The sequence below is a fragment of the Myodes glareolus genome, chromosome 19 (assembly GCF_982192425.1).
Source record: "Myodes glareolus chromosome 19, mMyoGla1.1, whole genome shotgun sequence".
Taxonomy (NCBI): domain Eukaryota; kingdom Metazoa; phylum Chordata; class Mammalia; order Rodentia; family Cricetidae; genus Myodes; species Myodes glareolus.
This window is the reverse complement of record NC_142044.1, coordinates 2,528,835-2,544,784: the sequence shown is the minus strand read 5'-3', so window position 1 is coordinate 2,544,784 and position 15,950 is coordinate 2,528,835. Positions and strand designations below refer to the sequence as shown.

The 15,950-nt window shown below is 38.8% G+C and overlaps 1 protein-coding gene across 4 annotated transcripts in view; it reads right to left on the bottom strand.

Moving 5' to 3' along the window:
* The window catches only part of Vps13b (vacuolar protein sorting 13 homolog B), a 513,205-nt gene that overhangs the window by 257,631 nt on the left and 239,624 nt on the right, over nt 1-15,950 (bottom strand). For all 4 annotated transcript variants that reach the window (XM_085679117.2, XM_085679115.2, XM_085679119.2 and 1 more), the window contains exons 25-27: nt 13,702-13,905; nt 950-1,121; nt 315-429 (exon numbers count right to left, since the gene is read on the bottom strand). In XM_085679117.2, coding sequence (XP_085535243.2) covers nt 315-429; nt 950-1,121; nt 13,702-13,905 — 491 coding nt within the window. The remainder of the gene's footprint in view (nt 1-314; nt 430-949; nt 1,122-13,701; nt 13,906-15,950) is intronic.

Here is a 15,950-nt window from a genome sequence, read left to right as displayed (position 1 = left end):
AAGGGCATGAGCAGGTGTTCTGCCTCAGTGTAGACTACAGAGCAAGCAATAACCAGACTTGTGTTCTAGGCATCTTAGCAAATCTATAACACATGGCATACACACAAGAGGTGATTTGTAAAAGCACTAGTGTGAATATTTGTGAAGAGCTATATGCCATGTTATAAAGTTTTATTGGATAAGAATAAAAGAATACTAAGAAAACAACTTCATCTATTAAGCATTCTCTTTGAGAGTGTAAAACAGAAACGTCCTTATGGTGACTGAGCTAACAGACAATATAGCTCTTCCTATATTTAGTCCTTGTTATTTACCTGCTTTGATAGTGGTCAATATTGAAGCTCTCTATCTTACATTTCACTTTGGTGTACACATCCTGTACATCGATGGATGCACTGAGATCTTCTAGTTCACTGACCATACAAACCTCTGCAAAGAAACAAGTGCCATTATCAAGAGTCTCTCATAATCAACATCCAAATGTAACTATTTTATATTTTACACTAGCTAACACATCCTGACAAATAAAGGGTGTTAAGATTATACAAACATTTATACTTATAAGCAACATTAGTGTCAAAGGGCCTTAATATTAAGAGAAGGCCCACGTTAAGAGAAACCATAGTTATTATTTGAATAGATGGATCTGTCATTAGCCAATGATCTCTGAATACTGCTAATATAATGCAGTTATGGTCAGGGGGTAAAGCCTCTCATATCTTCTGGGGTAAATTTTAATTACCAACAAGCAAAATTAGATTTTACAAAGTCAAAGAACATGTACACAAACTTTATACAGCAACGAGAGGCAATGCTAAAGCAACATGCTTAAAAACTTTACAAGTGGTAATTACATCATAAATGACAGCAAGGAAAAGTAACATGGTATTTCTTCTAAAAGCTGTAAATTTTTTTATCTTTACAGTAGGGAGGAAGAGCACTTCTGTACCTGTGCCTTTCCTCTCCAGGTCTGGAGCAAAGAGCTTTATCGTGACCTTTGGCAGCATCCACTGCATCCAGAGGCTGACGCGGCCGCTGGACCCACCGATGGTACTGGTCGTTTGTTCCAAGGTTACAGAATCTGAGAATGGGGACTCATCACCAGCTTGCACAGAATCTCCCTGTGGTGAGGAAGAGCAGCAAGAAACTAGAAATTGTTTTTGCTCACCCAAAATAGGTAAAACAAAATTAAAATTCAAAATTGTTATGTTTAACTTTTCCAAATTAAATATTCTAACCATGTAAATGATACCACTGACACATAAAGCTAAATATTACAAACAATACTACTCAGAAAGTTTACTGACATAATATAACTGACATAAACGTTCAGTTTTCTCCACAGGTATATAAGGATTGGACCAATGGTTACCTCCTACCTAGAGCAAGGATCGCCAAGCAGCCCAGAGCCAAAGCCAGCATTTTCATAAGATCACGATCAAAGCCATAATTCACTGTCTACTTCTGCTTTAGAATGGAGATGATTAGCTGCTTCAGGGAAGCTGAGACCCACACAGCTAAGGTATTTATCCACCAGTATCTCTGTACAGGAGAAATGTGTGCCCTTGATACAGAGTATTTATGAATGAATTTAGAAAAAAAAGTAACAATATGGTTTGCACAGTTTAACAATCAAGAAAATATTTTATTGACTTATTTTGATAGACTAGGTTAGATTTCATAAAATGCTCTTTATGAGTGGCACCTAGAATATTAAAGTATGAGCTTATTCAACTATATACTGAACTCTACATATTATAAGATCCTAAATCCCGTGATATCAAATTTTACTGTGAAAGGTTTGGTGGTTTTTGTTTGTTTGTCTGGTGTGTCTTCTTGTTTTCAAAATTGTTTAGTAGCCTAGAACAAAATAAGTCCGTTTATCTGAATCTAAACTGGAGCTGCATAGCTTCAGTCTTGGATGCAGGAAAGGATGCTGCTAGAGACAGAGCCTCCATTGCTGGGCATATAAAACTTGGATGGAAATGCATCAAATATAGCATGTTTATTTGTTAAAAGAGGCATTGGTACACACACATATATCTACTTAATTAGGTTGAGTCTAGTAAGCAGTATGATATGTTAGGACAAGGACTTTAGATTCCACTCATGTGATTATATAACAATTGCATTTTCCAGAGTCCATTACCCCCTTTGTAAATTAGTTTTTATGATGATATTTATCGCTCAGAATCTAGAATAAATAAGACCATGAACATAAAGGAAGTGTATACATAGTAAAGATTTCATAAGTGAAGGTTAATTATTAACCCCATGGTACACCAATACTAAAGAAACCCTACTTGCATATTCTGGTAGGATTTAGTATCCGTTCCCTTTCTGATTTTGTCATTTATCTAATTTGGTACACTTTCAATTTATATATTCATAATCTCTCATGGTTCCCTGTTGATTTGAATGTCTCAAACAAAATGTCTATTTTCTAGGTTATGTAAGCGTGCATGATCAAAATGCTGCTTAAATTCTTGAGAAGACAGTGGTGGTCAGTGTGCTGTTTCTACTGGAGTTGGGCTGGGCTGAAGCCACCATCTATAAATCAACCATACCCAAAGTTGAGGGTGATAACTAAAGTCACACAAGAGGAATCAGAAACCACGCTCTTCCCTGTGGCCGTGACGTCCTGAGCAGGTACTTAGGAATCTGCTACAGAAACTTTCCCCACGACCTCTGTGCTTTAGCTTAAGATCCTTCCATCAAAAGAGCTTAAACTCCCAAAAGGAGCCAAGATCAAATGGGAAAGACTGCTGCAGAGTGACAATAGTGAGCTCACACGGGAGGTGTGGCCAAGCACCGTGAAGACCCAGTATGACAGGAATTATTAGTCAGCTCCTTGTCCCAAACACAACCAAAATTGTCTGCAGATTTTTCACATTTCTCCAAAATGAGCAGAACCCAACTCTACCGTAGTTGAAATGTCCATAATGTAGGAAGCTACAGATATTTTACTTTTAGTTAGTTGTCTAGCACAACATCTAAAAAGCACAAATCATTTACAAAACAGGACACTTTTTTTTTTTTACAAAATCAAATGAATGAAGACGGCATGATGTGGCTCTTACACCTTCTTAACAGACATCTCCTAAAACAAAAACATTCCTAACTAAATATTCCAACTAGCAACATACCCCACAGGAGGAGACGAGAAAACATCCAACTTTGATCACTACTGAGCAGCCTGCTAAGAACGCTGAGCTGTGGCCTCAGCTTAGTAAGCACGCTTGAGAGAGAGCTTTATGTTAACTCCATCATGCAGCTTCAATTTTCTTGGATTTACAGCACTGGCTGTGATACTGTTAAATGTGCTGCTGCGTTACTCTCTGGTTTGCAAATCTATAGTGAAAACTGTACCCAAAATGGCAGTGTTGAGCTATTTTCCCATTCCTCGTTAGTCTAAGTCTAAAATAAAAGTTTATGGCAAAATAACCTAAATGCTGAGTTTATTTTTCTAGGTAAATTTGTATTGATTCATCTGGAAGAACAAACACTTCAGCCCTTTATCATGCATGGGTCCTCTTCAGAGCTCAGGGAAGATCACGGTTGGCCACACTGCTACTCCTTCTTATCAAAATAACCCCAGCATTCCTGTCCAATAACATAACCTCCCAAAGGGCTGAACACTTTAACAAGCGGCCCGCGGCGTCTCCTGCACCTTTGCTCTCACTGCTCCAGCAAACCTGCTTTAGGCACAGAACTGAAGTCTGACATGCACTTCCCAGTTTACCATGACACGGACACAAACACAGGAGGCGAAGCTGTATTTGTGGTGCTTGCACCAACATATCAGCGTTATCACTCAGCAAAATTTAAACCATCCGGGATCATACACATCAGTTTCTGTTTTATGGAGAACTGGTGTTTTACACATTTACTTGGCATTTTAGATTGTTTTCTTGCTTTATTGTCAGGGTTTTGAGACAGTGTTGCCCCGTGGAGCTGACTGGAAATCACCATGTAGCCCCGACTGGCCTGAAACTCTCTCTCCCTCCACCTCAGCCAGCAGAGCAGTAGGGTCACAGGGCGACAGTTAGACTGATAGAAGCATCTTTTGGTTTAGCATACTTTGGCTCACGTTTTAATGGCATGCCTGTAGTAAGCAGCCCACTAAATTTCCCAGCTCAGTTTGCAATACATGTATACATATATTCATGGTCTACCTAAAATACTATACATTCTTCTAAGGCCAAATGACTATGTCTTAAATACCGTGGCTATTTTTAAAGTAAGTACCCAATGTGAGAAATTAACAAAAAGCAAAATAAAGAAAAAAAAAGTATCTATGTCGGTCTAAGCCAAAACTGTTAATATATCTGAGTTATCAAACACGCACCTGACATGCATATACGATAAAGGGCTTGGTTTCACACTTCCCGCTCTTTCATGAAGCAATCCGCTATGCAATCAAAGAATGTAAGGCCATTGCTTTAGCCTCTGGAAACTTCAAGTACCAAAAAGTCTCTTGTGGTATAGGGCCTTAACTACTATTGTAAGGAAACTTCAGGTACCTCCTCTGGTGAAGAACAATCGTGCGATATTTTTATTCCCCCAAGGAAACATTCTGCTATGCATAACAGGAGGTTAAAAAAAAGAAGACTGAGGAAATTATAATATCAGAACCAGCTAGGTGTGGTGGTGCATGACTTTAATCACAGCACTTGGGGGACAGAGACAGGTAGATCTCTGTATGTTTCAGGTCAGTCTGGTCTACATAGTAAATTCAAAGCCAGCTAGTGCTACATAGTGATAGCTGACAAGAAAAAAAAATTTTGATTAAAAATGTAATTGAATGTTTCTCTCCTGCCTGCCAGTTCCCAAATAACCACTCAGAGGCTTGATATTATTCATAAATGCACAGCTGATGGTTCAAGGTATTATTAGCTAGCTCTTAAATTTAAATTAACCCATATTTTTATCTAGGCTTTGCCACGTGGTTCTGGCTTGTTACCTCATTTTTCATATGTCTTGCTTCCTCAATAGTTGGTTGGTGACCCTCAGACTCCACCCTCCTTCCCCCTGAATCTGCACTGGGATTTCTTGCCTGGCTCTATTCTGCTTTGCCATAGGCCAAAAGAGCTCTATTTATCAACCAATGAGAACAACATATTCTCAGCATACAGAAAGAGCATCCCAAAGCATAAAAATATAAAATAATTATGTTTAAAATGATTAAGGATACAAAAAATTAAATTGCAAACTCATATGCATAGCTTTGTGTATTTATAAAAAATATAGTAACATAAACATATATATATATGCTATGTTTTATGACAACTGAGATTTAATTTAATAACTATAAAGAGTTGATTATTTCACCAGCTATGTTATTTCAACATCTATATATTAAAACAGCATCTATATATCATGTATGTTATTCTGTACTGGGCTTACAATATCTCGGGACTATTGTGATGATCAGATAATGGACAATGGATTACATTAAGAAGTTTGTATGCCACATCCAATAAGAACCTGAAATAATCACAGTTTATCAAAAATACTTCACAGACAATGGAACCTGTGCATCTAGACAATTTTATTTCTACTTTTAATATTTAACAATACTTTAAATTACAAAACCAGCATAAATATAGAAGAAATATGAAAACAGAAGAAAATCAAGGCAAACTTTCCAGGGTTTTAACTCTTTGTACAGAATCTAATTAAAGCCAAAACAATGTGATGAATTTCCCTTCACAATAAAGAAAATGGTGAAAAGTTAAAATTGTATTTCACTTTGCAAGATTGCCTAATTTCTTTTAATGAATATAAAATCAAGTTAGTGCTGAAAGTCCTAGTCAGAGCAATTAGGTAATAAAAAATAAAAATCATCCAAATTAAAAAAGTAAAAGCACAGTCTTTTGCAGACAATCTTGCACATAGAGACACTTATGGGAAGTCTTTGGCAGCTAAGTGTGTGTCCTTCAAGGACGTCAGCTTCTACATTAATCTCTTTTAATCCATTTAATAGATTGGACTTCTAAAAGAGGAAAGATAACATGTGTATATTTAAATACATCCAAAAATAATGGAGTATTAGTTACATAGTAAAAAGCAGCACAACAAATGTGGTCAGCAACAGATCTGTTTGACTCTAGTTAAGCACTTGAATGAGGACCAGATTTTTAACACTCAGTAATATTTGTCAATGACTAGCAGGAAATTCAGGTGCTAAGCTGGTTGTGAGATGTGTGCCCATAACCCCAGAACTTAGGATTCAGAGGCAGGAGGATTGCAACCAAATATGAGGACAGCTACATGTAGATCCTGTAAAATAAATAATAACAGGTGTGGTTTCTGCCACTAAAGAGGCAGAAGACCATACTCTCTTGTGATTCTTTTCAAAACTCTGTGTCCTTTGTCCCTTAAGGGTGTCATATCACAGTCTCTCTGTCCTGACAGTCTTCCAAGTTAAAACTTGTTTTCCCTAGCTCAACTATCAATCAAGTGTCTTTTCAGTTGAGATTAATTTGTAACATAGAGAAATAATATTCTTTCTACAAAAATATTGTTATCATGAAGGAAAAAGTTGTTTGTTTTTTATTTTTTTTTAAAGTCTAGCATGATGGCATACAGCTTTAACCCCAGCACCTGCACATCCTGCGGTAGAGACAGCCAGCGCACTAGCTTAGTCTACACAGTGAGTTCCAGGGCTGCTATGGGGAGAACCTGCCAACTTTAGCCCCTTCCCCTCCCCCCAAAAAGTCAAAAGAAAGGTAAAAGTTAAATATACAATAAATTCCAGATATACAGGGCTAGTTTAACATTTGAAAATCTATCTATGTTTAATTAGTTACTTTGAAAGAGTTAAATAATCTCAACTGAATAAAAATCAAATATTGCCAGGTGTGGTGGCATGTGCCTTCATTTAGTTCTGGCAGAGGCACGTAGATTTCTTTGAGTTCCTGGCCTACCTGACTTAGGAAGCTAGTTCTATACCAACCAGGACTATCTATTGAAACATTGGTTCAAAAAATGAAAAACAAAACAACAAACAACCACCCAACCAACCAAAAAACTCATAAAACAACATAAAAAGACCACCACAAAAACTGAGGAATAAAATCAGTATAGAACACGTTATCCCATTACAATGACAAGCAGAAATTTGCCTATACTAAGGAGGTCAAAAATCAAAATACTGTAGCAGAACATGGTACAGTAGTGGTACTGGGATATCCTGACTTACTGGGAGGCCAGGATATACTTTGAGGTGCAAAAGGATAGCTCTGGAGGGGTAGAGTAGCAATAGGACAGCTGGTGGGGGCGGGGTTAGAGCTGCAATGGGACAGCTCAGCCCTGGAGGAAAGGTGTCCTGACTATTGGGAAGCCAGGCTATGTGAGGCTGGGGTGCAGTGGGGGATGGTCTCCCTGCAGAATATAGGGATCCTGCTCCTCTCCTGGGGAGCCACTACAGCTGAGTTCTGCTCTGTTCCCTTGCAGGAGCGTCCTAGCAGAGCTATCTGCTTCTTCTCTGCCCCCAAGATGTTTCTTCTGCTAACACTCAGCTAAAGAGAAGCCTCCTGCAGAAACGTAGCAATCTCCTCCAGGCTCTGAGAGAAAAGTTTAAGTAGCGTCCTAGCAAGGTTCTTCTGTTCTGCTGTGCCTTGCTGAGACCCCCTAAGGAGCTTCTCAGCAAGGTTTTTCAGCTCAGTCCCCTAAGGGACAGCCCAGCCAGGTTCTTCTGCTCTGTGCTGACTAATGAAGGCTGTACTCCAAGACTCTTTTGAGAAAGAGATTTATTTGGGAAGGAGGAGTCCAGGAGAATGGCTGCCTCTGCCACTTAAGGGCAGCTCTCAATGGAAGGGGGTGGAGAGGCTTATATAGGGATTCTTAGGGGCGGAGTCTTCCCAGGGATAAAGGGGATTGGTTAACTTTTCCCTGCTCAGGGATTGGTCAGTTTAGCTTGTTAGGGGCAGAGATTCAAGGCCAAACTGTGTTTCTTTTTAGCTTTTTGACTATAATCTTAGGACCAGGGCATATTTCTTTTACTGGCTCTAACTCTAGGGACAAAGTGTGTTTCTTTGACACTAGGTTCAGAGCCAAGGCACATGTCTTTAGTCTTGGGTTCAGGGATAAAGATCTTTCTCTCTCTGGCCCAGGTCTCAAATACAGGGTGTTTCCCCCCCCCCCCCCACTAATTCTGGGTTCAGAGTCAGGGTGTTCAGTGATTGGTCGGTCTCCTGCCCCAGTTGTTTCTTTTACCCTACAAATACGATATATTGTATTCAAGGGAAGGAGATGAACTGTGCTTGGACTGAGTAAATGGAGATTAAAGTTTTGGAAAGCATGTCAACATTGTCCCGGGGGACAGATACTGATGCTAAAGCATGGAGATTATGTAACGTGATGCCAGCACTGTCGACATAAACACCCAAGTCGCCTATTTTCAAAGTTGCTTCCAAAGATCTCATAAACCTAGAGTCACAGTGTCTGGGTGCTGTTGTATAACTATATACATCTCAATTCCCAGAGCACAGAATGGAGATGTTGTTCTAAAAGATCTCTGTGGATGGATCTCTTTCAACAAGACAGCTGCTGCTGACAGAACCGAGACAACATCACCGCTCCTGTGATGAGTCCTGAGAATATCCTCTCCAGGGAGAACACTCATCCTTAGAGCAAACAGATTCCTAACAGAGGGAAGGAAAGCAGCAGACCAGACTCAACTGTCAGGAGAACCAAATACACCTCAGAGAAAAGAGGTGACTACCTCTATTCTGCGGCCTGAAAGGTTACTAGCAAAGTCAACACACCACATTTGATCGTCTTTTTCCCTTTGATACCCATATTTTCTGACAAAACTTTGAAATACTCTTCAATATTTTCAGGGTATTGGTCAGCTCTCCAATGCTACGGTGCATCACTTGGGTTAGAAATAAGAAAATCAAATGAGTGACAGAAATAAGCCTACTACATTAGGGAATCAGTATTGATTTAACTAGATTTAAAGAGATTTGGATTCACTTTCTTCTCACCCTCCAATCCCTTGACTGGATGAAGACTGACTAAAACCAAGAAGATTAGAAATAACCACAGAAAGAATTAGCGATTTGAGAAACAGAAAATGAAAAAGGTTTAAGTAATATGGGAAAAATACAAAGTTAATGAAAGAACAAGGTAGGAAGGCAGGAGCTGATTAAAAGACAGGAAAGAAAAACAGAAGTTCCAAAAACAAAGAGCAAAGGCAAGAGACTGTGAGAGTCGTGTAGCCTCAAGTGGCATCTGCCAAGAACTACCTAGAACTAACAGGAAACAGCACATACAACACTATGAATTAGACAGCACAGAGAAGCAGTTATACTTGGGGACAATTTAATACGAAAGAATATTTAACCGTAGATCAAGTTTGAGAATTTATACATTTTAGACACTGTAGTCAGCACGCAAAGATTTAAATTCCAACTTCGACACTTATTATTCTTATGACCTTGGGGAAGTTACTTAGCCATTTAGCAACAAATTCTTCAGTTTGAAAGTAGAAATCAAATCACCTACCGGAAGAACTGACTTGAGAATGCAAAGAGATAATGCACGCAAAGCTATATGGTATTAATAAGTACCCCCAGTGAAGAACTACTGTGAATATCCTAGACAAGAATTAACATGTGCCTTGAAAAGCAAACAAGTCTATATTCCCAGTTCTTGCAAAAACAGCAGCAATATCAGGATTTATCCAGAAGCAAGCAGTCAATCTGTGATATGCACATGTGACTTACTAAGAGATGCTTTGAAACTATCATAGTTAAAAACTTTATTACTTTACGTTAGCTTTTACTTTTCCCGTAAGACTGGACGTATGAGGAAGACTCTGGACACTGACTGCAGGGCATGGCTCCCACAGCAGCCCCTGGACACTGACTGCAGGGCACAGCCTCCACAAGGCCCCCTTGCATTGTCTATTGTACTGCCTCGTTACAGCCAGGGAGGGGTGTACATCTTTAGCACCACCACTCTGGTGGCAGGGAGTCTGTGATTTTGAAGCCAGCCTAGTCTATGTAGCGAATTCCAGGCCAGCCAGAGATGTATTATGAGACTTGGTTTCCAAAACAAAAGGTATAAACAAAAAAGAATAAAATATAATAATTGTCTAACTCAATGCCTATATGTTGGACAATAATAAATATTAAGAATGTACCCATTAAAACATGTAGCTTAGAGTTGCTGAGTAGTATGTTGATAAAGTGTGTGAACTGACAACAAAGTCAACACTGAGACTCTGACCGTGGAGTCCTGGAGTAGGGTTCCAGTGGATGGTGCATCGATTGTCACTTCATGATGAGATCATTGGCAACAACAAGGAAAGGGTTGGGAGTACAAGAGTAATCAAAACACAAAGCACGGCTCTGGGCTCAGCTGGATCTGATGCTCACACAAAGTGTTGCTAATGTGATGTAAAGACAACACGGGTGCAATGATGACAAGAGAAGCGGAGGACTGCAGAGCTGCCCGGAGATGCCATGGTCAAGGCAGCATCTGCACAGTTTCCAGTGACACGGCCTCTCTGCATTTCCATGCTCCCACTCAGCTGCTTCTCAAGGCGAGGACCAAGTTTTATTTCTATTAAGTTGAGCAGGTCGTACATTGAGCACAGAGAAATTCAGGAAAAGCAAAGCACCCGTTATATGGTAACTCAAAGTTAGAAAGTCATGAAGCACATTTCGAGAAACATTATAAGCCAAAGGGCATGAGAAATGAACACTTGGCCCAAAGTTGGAACTGCGGCTGAACTAGTCAGGCCCAGGCTGAGCCACAGCGGAAACACTCTTATAGATGGTGAAAACAATCACCATATTTTTATGTCATCCTTTACTATAGAATTATCAAGGAGATACATTTCAATTCAGGTATGCTCACAGTTCAATGTGACCACTACAAGATATGTAAAACATGAACACCCAAGATGTAAAGCCAGATCCAGCCTCGCCACTTCCCATCACATGAGAACCTCAATCAGGCCTCCTTCGTGGAGACAAACCAGCCAAAACACTTGAAGGAACTTCTCATGGAACAGGTGTCCCAAGAAACTGCATACAATGACTCCTGCGTCAGGCCACACTAAACAGGAGACTGGGCAATGACTGCCACTTCAGCTGCTCAGCCCTGACTGCACTGCTTCCTTCCTGTAAGCTTTTCTACACAGTGCTTCCTGATGATTAATTCTAGAATGTTTTGCAACAAAAGTCTTTCATTTTTAGTTTTTTGTCAAATCAAATTAATTCAAATTAATAAATCCTCTCTGAGGGAATTCATTACTTATCTCTAGAACAAAATCTGAGCAAAATCAACACTCTAATTTTCAAAAGAACTGACATGAGACAGTGAAAAAAATAATTAAAGCCGTAATTAGTTTGCCTTTAGTTTCTGTAGCATATCTAGGGATTGAACCCAGGACCATATGCAAACTCGGCAGGTGGGCTGCCTGAGCTCTGCCTGCAGTTTTAAAGTAAATGAGCAAAAAGGCCTCCCATCCCTGGTGGATCTCACTACCTTAATCTTCATTTCTTCCTTTTAAAATGTCTTCAGTTCTTCTGGCCTGTTATAGAGTAACTCTACTAAAAAAATTGTACCCGTGTCTCATTTATTAAAATGTGATTAATGTATTAAAAATTTAAATATTATTTCCTCATCAAACTATTAATAAATTTCCCAGAAGAAATACTGTACTGGTTTCTGTACAAATGTTAATACTGTGTGTTTCTATTACAGATCACAGTCAAGACAGCAGGTTTTCTGTGCTGGTCTTGCACTGCATAATTATAGTAAATATCACTCGTACTATGAATGAGGGGAACAGCAATTCACAGCGGCTATGGAACCCTGTAAGGTTCCTACCCTTGTAATGATTTTTAAATGTTTCTTTTCAAAAGAATATTTCCATAAAATGAAGTCTCAGGGTTGACATTTTGTGAACACGGGACTTGGCAAACAACTGTTTAAGGAAATTCTCTCTTAATCTTGAACAGAAAGTATAACGGCCTGCACCAGACTCCTTGGGAGCCATCTTTGTCTAGCCACTTGTTACTTCAAATGTCTGCCTCACAAACCATCTTTACCCTCAGCATCATAGCAGGTCCACTACTTCAGTGAGTGCTCGAGTAAATAAATCTGGAAACAGCTACACTGCACCAGGCAGTTTCCTGTGAAACGCGCCAGAGCCTTTGAAACCAACACCACTGAGGTTCCTGTGTAAGAGTTCACCGTTCTTCTGACAGAATGCTAGTCTGTCCACCTCTTTCTCATTTGGGAGAAGAGAAGAAATTTCTCATCACTTAGGTCACTGTGCTTCTTGAGGTTTGGGATGAACAGGAGAGAGAAGTTGGTTGTGGGGACAAGAAATTTATCTTTCCCACCTGTTGTGAAGGCTAAGAGGAGGTAAAGTCAGCCACTGGAGACTGCCTGATTTGTAGAATTACAGAAATAGAACATCCCAGTAATTGAGTCCTATTGTTTATTTTGCTAGAGTGCTTTGTTTCCAGAGGAAACCACCTCTCCTTTGCACACACAAAACCACACACCCACCACCCCTGCTGCAGACCAGGGCTTCTCAGCAGAAAGCACAGCAAGAGGGCACAGTAGCGCAGGCTGGGTTAATGACTAAAGTCATTCTGACATTTAAAACCTAGGGCCTGGAGGTGAATAAGGTCCTGTGGTGAATGTGTCAGTCCTGCATGATGGAGACGGACTCTCAGACTAATCACAGAGTCAAAACTGCTGCTGATAAATATTTGGGCAAAAAGTTTCATTATGTGTTTCCCCATCTTTTTATCATTTAAGCAACAAAAGCCCCAGAAATTTACATAAAAGTCAAACTATGCCTGGTTCAAAACTGTATCAGAAGTTTTGATACAGTTCAGAGAATTGTGCATAACAACACTACCATTGTGGCATTTAATAAAGATATTATTCAATCTCATTAGAATAATATGATTATTAGAATCATAGATTTTAATCATTATTAGAATCATTAGAATATGATTATCTATATCATTCTGTCTGTAGCCTTTGCAAATGAATCCTGGGTAAGTTTCTTTTTAATAATGTGTATCTGACTACGTGGCTATGAATTCTAATAGTTATGCCACAACATTCACATGGTAAAGTACATATTACTGGATCTTATATTATCTTCCTTTATATCTTAAAACTCAAGAATTTATTAAAAATAATATTGCATATATATTCTATCATCTTTGTTTTCATAACATTTCTTATATCCTATACTTAATTTCACTTCAGGGCATTCAATGGATCACTACAAAGTGTTTATTATATAAGATAAACAATGGATCCCATCTGTCCTCACAGTGCTAAATCAAGAGCTGAATTCATAGCACAGGGAAAGGAGGACACTGAGAACAACGGCTCAGATCCAGTAAGTTACAATAGTAACACCCTAATTCACAAGGTGACCCTAGCACAGATAGCATAAAAGGAGGACAAGCCTCTTTTTCACTCAACTTCTAGGTTCCCGTAACCCCCGACTCTTACTGCACCCCAGACTCTGCACAGTTCAAAGGAATATAATACAGAACAGAACCGAACAGAACTCACAAGAGCTCCTCAGGAACCTTCTCAAATCTGTCAGCTTCCAAGGTGGTGAGGTCACTTTAACTTTCAACAGAGACAGAGGACTTCATCATTATTTTACCTCTCATTGGGTAAGGGATTTTCAAAAGCACTTACCTCAGTGGTGGTTACTATGTCAGCGGATGGACTGCATGTGCTGGTGTCTGGTGGAGCTGTGCCAACACTGCTCCGAACTGGAGAACCAGGGACAGGGCCTGCCATGGTCTCTGAACAGACTGAAGATGAACTAAGATTGCCTCTCTTCTGAATCCGAGTCCAGACTTTACTCATTGTATCGGCCAATTCATAAAATAGCTGAACCTAAGCAGAAGGGGAGGAGGAGCAGAGTCAAATTTTCAAATACTATCTACAACCCACTAAAAACTAGATAAGAGAAAATTAACAAGTCCAAAAATAACCAGTACATCATGGTTCATGATTTATTTACACTAGCCTCAAACTCACACTGTGTGGTTTGATAAACGCAGCATTTCTGCGGAGGGAAGCAGTGTAATCAGCAGAGCGTGTTAGGGAGACGTGGACTCCGGTTAAGATAAGACAATGGAACAAACAGAACTGGCGAGCAGGAGAAAGCAAGCACACATCCCGGAAACGGGACTCCTTGGTGAACTAAGAAATGATTTCTGTCCTTCCCGGATAGTTTCCATACCTAAATGTTCTCTATTTTCTGAGATAAAAAATCTGAAATGGGATTTTTTTTTTCAAGGCAAATGAAGAGAGTGATATAATATAGACCAGGAAAAGGAAAATATTACATTATGAGAATTATAGAGATAGAAAACATATCCAATCTACTTCCCCTGAGATATGTCATTCCAATATTCAGAGAAAGAGAAAAACTGTTTAACTTGCAAATTGTTTGACTGAGTTCTAAGATATTTATACTAGATTTCATAAATAAGCATTAATCATGGAATTTGTATGAGAGCATATTGGCATATACTGTATAAAATAAGCCCAGGGGTACTGCAAACACAATACATAAGCAAATCCACAGCTGGATACCATACTCTGATTGCCATTTTTAAAAAGTGAAATTCTCCTATTTATAAAAGTTTCAGCCCCAGGACACATCCAGATGCTGAGGCTGGCTCCTCACGAGGAAAGAACAGATGTAAGGAAATCCTCTGCCAATGCCTCCTTAGTCAAAGCTGGGTGTGCTACACCGTGTTCTACCTCTTTGTGTAAGGAGTTCTGAGACCTTTGGTCATGAATATTTCATGTTTTAAAATGATCTAATGGTTATAACTACTAAAAAAAACTTCATAAAAACAATACTTCAAATCATTTTCTAATTGACTTTAAGAGAAAGATTTTTCTCTTAAACAACTTTGCTGCAACCCAAATCCTTAAGAATAACTGTTTTTGTTGTTGTTGTTGTTGTTGTTTGCAAATAAGAACTGTCTAGCAAGGGGAGCATTAACCAAAGGAAATAAGTCCTACTCCCGAGGGTTGATGATTATTTACTCAAGAGGCACAATACTGTTTTCATTGTTAATTCATTGTTATTTCATTTTTAATTCCTTCAACTTTTCTGTTTCTTAAACAATGTAAAAGCACATACGTCTAACCTGGAAAACAATAATATAAATCTCAAACGTGATTTTTTTTTTCAATGAAAAACTTATTAGCACATCGCTTCTCCTCCCAAATAAAGTAAACATTTTGAGGATAAATGATGATTTTTCAACCACAGAGTTGAACTGAAACATTGAGAACTAAAATCACAACAAAATTATTTTTTTTTCATTTTCAATTGAAAATAGGTTTTATTATTTAAGTTGTTGTTTTTCCTCTATCCTTCAATGATAACATGTTTACAATCTGTAAAAAGGCAACATTTCCCTGGTAGAATGGTTCAATTAATCAGGGTGCTGACTTAGTGGGAAATGTAGAATGTGTTATTAAAAAGTCTAGCTAACCATTCTAAATATTACTGCAGAGTAACAGAAATTCTGATTTTCTAATGCTGAGAATATAAAATTGAAATCTACTTTGGTAGTTTAGAAAAGAGTATATATCTACTATAATATCCAGCCATTTAAAGTAGTATCCATAAAACAAAAGCTGGTGTCTGCAGAAACATAAAACCGACATTTATAGCATTATCTGTGATCGCTCAAAATTGGAAAACCCTAAAATGTTTAATAACGAGCACTGAACAAATTGAAGTAAAACCATATAATAGCTCGATGTTACTTAGCAATAAAGAGGACTGACGTGTGTGAAATAGGAATTAATCAAAGTGTGATTGAGCCGAGTGAAAGAAGATGAACAACATCACAACTGCGTAGTTTCATCTCCACAGAGGCCTGAGGGAAAGGACATGGGGTTTCAGAGAAACA